The following is a 12201-nucleotide window of genomic DNA, read 5'->3' as shown; positions in this document are numbered from 1 at the left end:
CTCCAACATGTCTCCGATGAAAATAGGGACGCCCTGTTCCATATTAATAATAATAACAGTCATAATAATGATAGTCATAATGCTTATTGATTATATCCTGCCTATCTGACTTTCCTAATAGATAGACCCCTGGTACCATCATGCATTTTCCTTGTACGCTGAAGATGTCGTGCCTTTCCACCCTGATCTTTGGCAATGGACATACAGTGGTACCTCTGGTTACGAACTTAATTCGTTCCGCAGGTCCGTTCTTAACCTGAGGTACCACTTTAGCTAATGAGGCCTCCTGCTGCCGTTGCACCGCTGCCACATGGTTTCTGTTCTCATCCTGGGGGCAAAGTTCTTAACCCGAGGTACTACTTCCGGGTTAGCTGAGTCTGTAGCCTGAAGTGTCTGTAACCCGAGGTACCACTGTATATATAGGACTCCACTTATTCCCCCGGCTATAATTTGCTTTAAACTGTTTTATATAAGGTATTTTAAAATTGTTGTAACCCACCCTGGGGTCTTGGTATAGAATGGGGGGGAATGAAATAATAGTACATTCCCTCCAACCTTTCTCCGATGAAAATGGGGGCGCCCTATTCCATAATAATGTTGATGGTCTATTATTTATATCCCGTCCATCTGACTTTCCCAATTAGGTAGACCTCTGGCACCATCATGCATTTTCCTTGTACGCTGAGGACGTTGTGCCTTTTCACCCTGATCTTTGGCAATGGACACATATATAGGATTCAACTTATTTTCTTGACTATAATTTGCTTAAAACTGCTTTATACAGTGTTTTAAAATTGCTGTAATCCACCCTGGGGTCTTGGTAAAGAATGGGGAAGAAAATGAAATAATACATACCATTCAACATTTCTCCAATGAAAGTAGGGTTTCCTCGTCTGTTGTTGTTGTTGTTGTTGTTGTATTATTTATACCCCACCAATCTGATTGGGTTGCCCCAGCCACTTTGGGTGGCTTCCAACATATATAAAAAGATAATAAAACATTAAGCGTTAAAAAAACCTCCCCTATACAGGGCTGCCTTCAGATGTCTTCTAAAGGTTGTATAGTTACTTATCTCCTTGGCTCAGGGGTCACACATAACTCCATTTTTCCGATGAAAATAGGGTCATCATCCTAAAGCAAAGTGGGACATTCCAGGTTCAAATCAGAAACCGGGATGGCTTCTGTAATTTGGGACTGTCCCTGGAAAATAGAGACACTTGGAGGGTCTGGTGCTCCCCACCTTGTAATTCAAACATAAAGTGAAGCTAAAAGACCAATATCAACAGTGCTATCAGGAGGGGGTTTCCCCTCGCTAATTATATCACAACCACAATCCATTTGTTGCAGGATTAAAGTCTTAAAGAGTTGTACCCAACTAAGACCTACCCAAGGTAGTCGCACTGAAATTAATGGATTTCAATTAGTCATGCATGTTAATTTAAGTGGGTTTACAGAGTGGAACTAACCTCAGATAGAACGCAGAGGGATTTATTACAGAGAAAGTGGATTGGCAGATTGCAATCCCGCTAGAGCTAAATTGAAAGAAGATGAGGAAGAAATGGAATACTTTTCTGAGATGTGCTGTTTGTGTGCTGAGCTTGAGAAGCCTCATTCAAAGGCTGGTGCCTAAACCCATTTGCCCAAATGCATGGTATAAGTTATGTTTCCAACTGGCTAAGTACAGTAAATAGAATCACAAGCCCAGCTTATTCCTGCGCCTTTAACAGAGGTTTGATAACGCAGAAGTGAACGGGTAATACTTTAAATGGCATGGAGCCAAATGTGATTGCTGGCTCATTTCTTCAGATCAAATTGCTGTTGCAGCTACGGATTCCAAGTTCAGAAGCTGACAGCCCTAGACTGCACATGGAACAAAAGTGGATCTTGGTAAGTTCAGTAGGATGGTGTTGTTTTGAAACGCCACCAGAAGGGAGTCGATAGAATGCAGTTTCCCCACCCTGTCTCCCCTCTGTCAGGCCTTCAAGGCCCACAATAAGGTTTCCTGGATGATATGGGCTCTGGATCTAAAACCATCACAGCCATCTTCCTGCATCAACTTCAGAAGATGATGGCAAAAAATGAATTTTTATTTCAATATGGTCCATTGCTAATCGGCGCAATGTTTGTTTTCCATACACACCCTCCCCTCCCCCAATGCCTGTTGGGTGAGGAAAGTGAACTGAATATAACGGGGAGAAAGGAGAACTCGGCATGGTGTAGGAATTTCCAGTAGCGAGCCCTGGTTGTTGATTTTATAACCACCCCTTCACCAACAGGTCCTATGACAGGTTACAAAAGTTTAAAATTCAGTAGTAAAAACAGTTAAAACCAATTACAGCCATGGGAACAAGATGAGTCCTGAAAACACAGGTCTCAGGTGCAAAGTGAAGGTACCAGATAGATGCATCTTCGTGGGGAGGGAGTTCCACAACTTAGGGGCTGTCTGGTCTGTTTCAGAATCTAACTCAGGGGTCAGCAAACGTTTTCAGCAGGGGGCCGGTCCACTGTCCCTCAGACTTTGGGGGGGGGTAGACTATATTTTTTTGGCGGGGGATGAACAAATTCCTATGCCCCACAAATAACCCAGAGATGCATTTTAAATAAAAGCACACATTCTACTCATGTAAAAACACCAGGCAGGCACCACAAATAACCCAGAGATGCATTTTAAATAAACAGACACATTCTATTCATGTAAAAACACGCTGATTCCCAGACCGTCCACAGGCCAGATTTAGAAGGCGAGTTGCCTACCCATGGTCTAACTCATCTTAGAATCATAGAATCATAGAGTTGGAAGAGACCACAAGGGCCATCCAGTCCAACCCCCTGCCAAGCAGAAAACACCATCAAAGCATTCCTGACAGATGGCTGTCAAGCCTCCGCTTAAAGACCTCCAAAGAAGGAGACTCCACCACACTCCTTGGCAGCAAATTCCACTGCCGAACAGCTCTCACTGTCAGGAAATTCTTCCTAATGTTTAGGTGGAATCTTCTTTCTTGTAGTTTAAATCCACTGCTCTGTGTCCGCTTCTCTGGAGCAGCAGAAAACAACCTTTCACCCTCCTCTATATGACATCCTTTTACAGTATATATTTGAACATGGCTATCATATCACCCCTTAACCTTCTCTTCTCCAGGCTAAACATACTCAGCTCCCTAAACCGTTCCTCATAAGGCATTGTTTCCAGGCCTTTGACCATTTTGGTTGCCCTCTTCTGGACACGTTCCAGCTTGTCAGTATCCTTCTTGAACTGTGGTGCCCAGAACTGGACACAGTATTCCAGGTGAGGTCTGACCAGAGCAGAATATAGTGGTACTATTACTTCCCTTGATCTAGACGCTATACTGCTATTGATGTAGCCCAGAATTGCATTGGCTTTTTTAGCTGCTGCATCACACTGTTAACTCATGTCAAGTTTATGGTCTACCAAGACTCCTAGATCCTTTTTACATGTACTTCTCTCAAGCCAGGTGTCACCCATCCTGTATTTGTGCCTTTCGTTTCTTTTGCCCAAGTTTAGTACTTTACATTTCTCCTTGTTAAAATTCATCTTGTTTGCTTTGGCCCAGTTGTCTAATCTGTTAAGGTCATTTTGAAGTGTGATCCTGTCCTCTGGGGTATTAGCCACCCCTCCCAATTTGGTTTCATCCGCAAACTTGATCAGGATGCCCTCAAGCCCATCATCCAAGTCATTGATGAAGATGTTGAATAAGACTGGGCCCATCTTCTTTGGAAACAATTGATCATAATGATTCTGGTGTAGACATTGTGTTTGTCCGCGCTAGCTTCCTTCTATATAAACACACACAAACACTTCAGGCAATACAGCTTGGCGCATAGCACCTTTTGGACACCCTCCTCCTTGTTTACTTCTGCCTTTTTGATGCTCCTCTCCATGTCTTGTTTTGTTTTTAAAAAGCGTTGAAATGCTGCAAAGAAGGCCTGTCTGTTTCTTTCCCCAAGGAATAGATTAGCCCCCACCCCACCCCAGAATGTCAAAAGCTCACAATAGCCATATTCAAAACCCAGGACCAGATGTCCTCAAACTCATACTCTTAAGTCATAGTAGTCAAAGAATAAACAAACATCTGTGACTGACGTAGCTGCCTCAAGTAGGCTAATACCTCCGTCGGGGTAATTCATTTTGGAGGAGCAGACTAAGAAGCAGCAGAAGCAAAATGAAGACAGCTTTTGTTATTGTTTTGACCCTACTAACAATTTTTGTAGGTAGGTATTATTAGCAACGGGGGTGGAAGGGAATGTGTACTATTCTGTCGGGAGCTCTAGACAGCAGATTGGCTTGTCGTATTTTGCTACTGAAATTTTCTCCACGATTCTGGCTGAGCTTCAGTATAAAACCACCTACTGTGGTGTTACACTGCAGCCTTTTAATTTTGACAGCTCAACAACAGGGCTAGTGTGGAAGATAATCTATAGAGATCAATATCAGCCCTATTCCAGCACATGTTTACTTAGTAGTAAGCCCCGCTGAATTCAACGGAGCTTATTTTCCCAGCAAGTGTTCTTAGGATTGCAGTCTGAAAGAGATCCATCCTGTGGCTATTGGAGTCACAGATCAGTTAACAAACTGCTAGCTGCCGTTCTCCTGAACGCAATTCCTACCAGGGCTTACTTGTTCTGAGTAAATATGCTTCAGATCTCACTGTGCCGCTACAATCCTATGCATCCTTACTGGGAGTGACTGCCTTTGAATTCAGCGTACTTAGCTTCCACAAATGTTGCACAGGGTCCTTTTAAGTCTCAAACCTGCTTTTTAAAATTGCCTGTATTTTACGGCAGCTTTTGCTCAGTGATCCATGCTGTTTCTTTGCCTAGATAAGGCTCTCAGAGCTATCAATCAAATGCCTATATCTTGCGTAGCAGCCCTTTAGATGAAGTGCAATATTAACCAGGACGTTCTCCTGCACATACTGTGTCGAAATGAATGAGAGCTGTTCAGAGCACGCCTTCCATTCATTTCAATGGGGCTCCCATGCACACGCGCAAACTCCCCCCCTCCCAGTGGATTGTACCCGATGGATAAAGAGTAAATCTGATCACAAGTAGACGGCGCCGTTATACTTTCCTAATTTTGCAAAGAGATGTGGTTCTATGTAGGTTTTGTTTACTTTAACCTATCCAACTTATAAACAAGTCCTAGTTTATTATTAAAAATGGTTTCAGATTCCACTCATGCCTCCTAGAATGTAATATCCTCCTGAGAGGGCACCGTAATGAAAGAACACTTTGTGTATTGTAATATGTGTGTGTGTGTGTGTGTGTGTGTGTGTGTGAGAGAGAGAGAGAGAGAGAGAGAGAGAGAGCTATAATATAAGCCTTCCAAACACTTTATCCTGTACCTGAAAACTTAACTATTCTTGTCCATTTTGCTTTTTAAAAAAAGATGCCTCGCCAATACTACCAGAAAAACAAGCCAAGCAGCTTTTGAGAACCCGTCGCGAAGACAGACCAAGAAAAGCTGGCTTTCCTGATGAACCAATGAGGGTGATTTTAATATTTCACTTAAGTAAAATAGATGCTTTTGGGTTGTTTGTTTTTTGCTGGCTTATCTTTAAACGCGACAGATTCTAAGCAAACCATTAAAACCGGCACAAAGCTTCTATTGTTAAGCATTTGAACATATTTTTTTTGCCAAAATAAACTCAAGCGGTTCATTTCTACGACGGCATGATTGAATGTACCTCTGTGTTCTATCTGTGCAACTTCTTGCCACTGCTCCCAAGGTCTGAGAATCGATAACTGTACACACCTGCTTCTCCATACTAACAAAATGGCTCAGTTTTTAGTTAAGAAAGCTGTATTGCATCTGCAGGAAGGAGGCACCAATCAAGCAATGCTTTAATTATTGTGTGCATTAATGTACAAAGTTAAGGGCAGAGGAATATACATGACAAATCCTCATTTTTAAAAAACAAACAAACACACCAATGATCCACTATAATATTAAGCCTGTAATTCTACATTACTGATTATTTTTAGGAAATTAATAAAAGAGACCAGGATTCCCACCCTCCCAGTCGCCTACCCTTTTAGTCTCATTTACAGGTGAAACTCGAAAAATTAGAATATCGTGGAAAAGTCCACTTATGTAAGCAATTGTTTTCATTAGCTACTGGAGTTTAATATATGAGATAGACTCTTGACATGCAAAGCAAGATATGTCAAGCCTTTGTTTGTTATAATTGTGATGATTATGGCGTGCAGCTGATGAGAACCCCAAAGCTGAGATTGTTAATTTGGGGTTCTCACCAGCTGTATGCCATAATCATCACAATTATAACAAATAAAGGCTTGACATATCTCGCTTTGCATGTCATGAGTCTATCTCATATATTAGTTTCACCTTTTAAGTTGAATTACTGAAAGAAATGAACCTTTCCACGATATTGTAATTTTTCGAGTTTCACCTTTATTCCATATGCTTGTCATTTATTCCTCTTTACAGACCTTCGACTACCATTCACACATAAGAGGGACTTTGGTCTTATACCATTCACCACAAACTGTTGTGAAGCGAGGCCGCGTTACACCATCATGTTCTTTTTTCCACGTTGTCTCTGATTTGTGCACAAGCCAAGCAACTTGTACCAGAGAACACTGCCTTAAATGCAAAGCAGGTATGGGAGGGAGGGGAGAGAGAGATCACACAGGTGACCTCTGCCTTAATGGAGGTCTAGGTGTCTCTGCGCAATGTGCTGAATTTATTTACTGATACTTAAAAACAAACAAACAAACCTGATTAGGTCCAGATGCGTTCTTCTTTGTTTATTTCTTATTATTTAATTTTTGATAGTTTTTTTTTTAAATTAACATTAAATCATACTACTTATAACTATGATATGAATGTTGTGATATCTAACTACCTTCATGATCTGGTCACTCCATTACACCGTAGAGTATGTACGCTGGCGCGTTTGAATGCCTTTCCGTCCGCAGTGTTATCTGGAAGGTTTAGAGGTATTCCCTTCCAGAACAGACTCTGCACCTGTGGTCAGAATGTACCTGACTCTATAGTCCATATTGTTCTGGATTGTCCTCTTTTCAATATCTTTCGTGAAGATCCTGCGATGTCCTCTATATGGCTCAGGGTCCCCCATAATAAACAACTTGTAGCCCAGTTTTTGCTGAGGGTTGCTTCTCCGGAAGTGACTAGAGTTATGGCACAATTTTTAACCAGGATTTTTGAAGTTAAATCTGGGGAGCTCTGGCCTGTATAATAGTGGGGATTCCCTTTTCCTTCTTTTACATTGTATGCTCTAGAATTTTAATATATACTGATGGTTTTACGCTTATTGTTTTATTTATGCCAATAAAGGTATTGTATTGTATTGTATGATATGATATGGAGATACATACAGAGAGAAAACTGATAGAAGAGAGACAGAATAGAGTGGTTTTTTCAGGATGTGATGCTAAGAAAGATGGGAGCTGTCCCAGGTGGGAGCTGGGAAGATGTTGATCACTGTTTGTGAACGGAAGATTAAGATAGAAGGTTGACAGAATATAAAATTTTGTTTGTGTGTGAGTGTTTCTCTTCTTTCTTCTTTTTCTTTACTCTCTTTTTTCCTTTATTATTTTGTTTTCTTTGGATAGCAGCTTAGTTTGGTTTTTATTGTATTATACGTTGAAAACCTTTAATAAAATTGAGTTTAATAAAACAGATTCAGGTAGGGAGCCGTGATGGTCTGACGCAGTCGAAATAAATTAAAAAATTAAAAAATTGTCCAGTAGCACCTTAGAGACCAACAAAGTTTGTTCTGGGTATGAGCTTTCGTGTGCATGCACACTTCTTCAGATACACTGAAATGGAAGTCACCAGACCCTTATATATAGTGGGAGGGTGGGGTGGGGTTTTTCCTCAGAAGAGTAGTAGCAGAAATCTGCAAATGTGTAGATTCCTGGAGAGAAGATTGGGGCTGTTTCGCTCCTCCTCCAGTTCTGCTGCTCTATTGTGAGCTAAGCTATGGTTTGGCTTAGCGCTTGTCTCACTACACATGAACGGTGAGGGATAAGTCATAGAACAAACCTACAGCTTGTTGTTTGCCTGAAGTGAGATAATAGTAATAATAATAATAATAATAATAATAATAATAATAATAATAATAATTTTACTATTTGTACCCCGCCCATCCGGCCGGGTCCCCCCAGCCACTCTGGGCAGCTTCCAACAAATATTAAAATACATTAAAATATCACAGATTAAAAACTGGGCTGCCTTCAGGTATTTTCTGAATGTCAAGTAGTTGCTTATCTCTTTGACCTCCGATGGGAGGGCGTTCCACAGGGCGGGCGCCACTACCGAGAAGGCCCTCTGCCTGGTTCCCTGTAGCTTTGCTTCTCGCATTGAGGGAACCGCCAGAAGGCCCTCGGCGTTGGATCTCAGTGTCCGGGCTGAATGATGGGGGTGGAGATAAACCACAAGCCCGAGTTCAGACACAGCACTAAGCCAGGCCATGGCTTAGTACATAGTAGCAGCAGGGCAAAAGGAAGAGCAGAGCAGCTGTGATCTCTCCGGGAACCTGCATGTTAAATCATTCGTGCTAAACCATAGTTTGGCTTAGCATTACGTGCAAACTGGGTCAATGAGTTTGCTGTTAGCATATACTATGCGTAAAGCAACAGTCACTCTAAGGTGGTTCAAGTACATCCAACCAATAGACTCAGTGGCCCATCTCTGAGTGGCTTAAAAATATATATTTTCCTTTTACCAGGAATACCTGCTTTACCTCCAGCAACTGGAACAGAGATCTGAAGAACAATTCTTTGAGCACTGGCTGAATCCACACTGCCTCCCGCATTGCAACAGGAATATAGTTCACCCAGTGTAAAAGGGTCAGTTCTTTTCTGAATGACAGCTAGCCTTCTTTTCATTTTTTAACTATTTCATTCGGAGCAGAAACCTCATTTAGCAATGCGGTGTTGTGATAACATTTCCCAATATTTCTTCCCAGATCATCCTCCTTTGTGTGGGAAAAGGAACAGTCAACGTTAAACGAGACAAGATTCACCTGTGCCAGTAGAGCATCCAAGCCTTGGGTGTTTTTTTTTTTAGACTAATCTGCGGTTCTAGCTACTTAGCTGAGCTTTCTTGGTAACAATGAGAAGTGCTTCATTTTGATGAAAAAGCACAGGCATACACCTGTGCAATCTTCCAGGCCTCCGTCTCTCTCTGAAACACAGAATCGTGATTTCTAGTTTAGAAAGTGGTAGGTTCCTTAGACACCCCTAAGAATTCTGTTGCTATTATTGTTCTTCAAAATGCAGCCATCTGAAGTGGTTCAAGTCAGCATCTGTGTATCTGTTTTTAAGTCGACAACCCCAATGACCAAAGACTTCCTGTACCCCGGCACATTGACTTGGGAGCAAGTTCCTTTGAACTGAGCATTCCTGGATTGCTCAGTTGGTTAGAGCGCGTGGTGCTGATAATGCCAAGGTTGCAAGTTTGATCCCCATATGAGACAGCTGCATTGCAGGTGGTTGGACTAGATGATCGCCAGGGTTTCCCCCCCCCAAAAAAAATCTACAGTTCTGATTTTATGCATGGAACTGGGCTGCATCCTTCTTCCATCCCTGCTCATTCCTTTTTTATTATTAAAAATTTATAAAAATTTCCAATTAAAAGCACAAATATTACAAGGTTGAACATTTCATTTCCCTACTCCCTCCTCTCCCACCGGAGGGAGCAATTTACCCTCGCCCCCCTCTCACAGGAGCCATTAAACTCATTTTAAATTCACCCCCATTCAATATTCTAATTATTCTAATTATTGCTTATTCCCGACCCCCCTACTGGGTCAGGTAAACATACATTCAATTCTATTCCATGACTCCCCGAGCCCCCCCCCCCATGCTGATTCCATAATCAAATATAATTTACAGTTTTCCTCTCTCATCTTTAAAATCTAATTTAAATGCCTTTTCTTTCCTTCTAAATAATTCAATATTTAACATATATTTTCTTACCTAATTCAATAACATTTGTCCTCCTTAGCTTCTTAATGCTCCTGCAATTTTTCTAATTCCAACTCTCATTTCCTCCCCCCTCCCGGCAGCCTCAAGAACCTGGCAATTATTTTTTTTATTAATTAAAATACATTGTCCGATATCCAAATCCTTTATCCAAAACCATTAATCCTAAAATATTATTAACAAATCCATTCTTCTAACCTACCCCCCCACCCTTTCCAACTGCTCGACCCAAAAGTCAAAGAAAGCAACTTTTCGTTCCTGATCTCATTCTCAACTATTTATAATGTATAATCCGACCTGACGCCTGATTTGGAACTGAATCCTACCCAGTTTAATAAAATGTACTCCCAGAGAAGATGGTGATACTGCCTCTCTAGCAAGACGAGACACAAAAGAAGGCAGGACTCCTGTAGAAGAGTTTGGATTTGATATCCCGCTTTATCACTACCCGAAGGAGTCTCAAAGCAGCTAACATTCTCCTCCCCCCCCACAACAAACACTCTGTGAGGTGAGTGGGGCTGAGATATTTCAAAGAAGTGTGACTAGCCCAAGGTCACCCAGCAGCTGCATGTGGAGGAACGGAGACGCGAACCCGGTTCACCAGATTACGAGTCTACTGCTCTTAACCACTATACCACACTGGCTCTCTGTACTCTTACTAGTTGCATAGAAGTGGGGATTTCAGCAGGTGTAGCTTAAATGACAAGCAGACCCACTGAAATCACCTCTTCGTCTGCACAACTAGTAATAGTGCAGAAGCCCTGTCCATTTTTTCACCTGGCTGCCCTCCCCCCTTCCTTTTCCGCTACTTCTGTTTGTTTGTTCTCTTCAGTTTCTCTCTCCCTCTTTTTCTGATCTTAAGTTCCGTTCTCCACACTTCCGCAGCATATTTTTGTTTTAAAATCCCCACGAAGATTCATCACCTCATTGCAAACTTCTCCTAAAGCACACATATTTGAACGCAGTTTTGACTGATCTGCACCTTTTTTGAATGCCATTTCCTCCAATACAATGCCTTTTTGTACACATCATTTGGTCTGGAGAAGTGCACATTTTAAAGTAAGGTTAACAGATTTTTTTTCCCAATGAATCCTGGGACACTTTTCAACTTCCGTGGATTTTGTATGGGGGCTGATTTGTAAATCCGGGGAATGTTCCCGGGAAACGGGGACGTCTGGTAACCTTATTTTAAAGGTTTTTGTCTCGTGTATCAGTTGGGAAGTACAAATAGGGGTTGTTTCTAATTAAAACAGCTTGTGTCCTCGGAGATGTCCTTTCAAGAATGCAAGTGTGTGTACACACACATATTTCCTCAAAGTTTGAGGAATGCGTAGCTGCAGTTTTGTTCCAAATGTCAGAAACTTCCACTTAAGGATAGAAAAGGAAATTGGAAGCTTTCACTAATAAGTAGCCACAGGGGCAAATAACATAGCTGATTTGGAAGATGAGCTGAATGACAGTAGTTTTGCTAATTACTTTGTAATGAAATGCAACCATTTGCTCAGCATTAGCTTTCTGTTAATTGCCTCATATAAAACCTGCTTCAAACAAAGCTTGTTTTCATTATTTTGGTGTTTCTTCATTGAATCCGATGGTGAGTGTTGGTAGAAATTTCCACTAGGCATGACATGTTACTCTATAAATGTGGCTGTAATAGCTGCTTGCAGATCTGTCACTCGCCATTCCCACCCTCCTTCAACAGCCCAACGGGGGAGTTGTTTCGCCAGATCACAAGTGTAAAATCCAGAATGCGGCAGCTAGACTGGTGACTGGGAGTGCACCACATAACACCGGTCCTGAGAGTGCCTGGAGGCGGTTGGAGGATGGATGGCGGTTAACGGATTAAGGTTGAATCCTGACAAGACACAAGTACTGTTTTTGGGGGATAGGGGGCGGGTGGGTGTGGGGGACTCCCTGGTCCTGAATGGGGTAACTGTGCCCCTGAAGGACCAGGAGCACAGCCTGGGAGTCATTTTGGACTCACAGCTGTCCATGGAGGCGCAGGTCAATTCTGTGTCCAGGGCGGCTGTCTACCAGCTCCATCTGGTTCGCAGGCTGAGACCCTACCTGCCCGCAGACTGTCTCGCCAGAGTGGTACATGCTCTGGTTATCTCCCGCTTGGACTACTGCAATGCGCTCTATGCGGGGCTACCTTTGAAGGTGACCCGGAAACTGCAATTAACCCCTAGTCCAGAACAGGGCCGGTCC

General features: G+C 42.2%; 1 protein-coding gene across 1 annotated transcript; it reads left to right on the top strand.

Moving 5' to 3' along the window:
* The first annotated feature begins 4116 nt into the window (after positions 1-4116).
* C2H17orf67 (chromosome 2 C17orf67 homolog) lies at positions 4117-9074 on the top strand. The gene is made up of 4 exons (XM_033142533.1): positions 4117-4230; positions 5408-5508; positions 8736-8856; positions 8976-9074. The coding sequence occupies exons 1-3, from the start codon at positions 4182-4184 to the stop codon at positions 8850-8852; spliced, it is 267 nt and encodes an 88-aa protein (XP_032998424.1). The 5' UTR covers positions 4117-4181; the 3' UTR covers positions 8853-8856; positions 8976-9074.
* Positions 9075-12201: the final 3127 nt, after the last annotated feature.

This window comes from Lacerta agilis, chromosome 2, assembly GCF_009819535.1.
Source record: "Lacerta agilis isolate rLacAgi1 chromosome 2, rLacAgi1.pri, whole genome shotgun sequence".
NCBI lineage: Eukaryota > Metazoa > Chordata > Lepidosauria > Squamata > Lacertidae > Lacerta > Lacerta agilis.
Note: the sequence above shows the minus strand (reverse complement) of the source record. Positions and strands in the feature narration are given on the sequence as shown.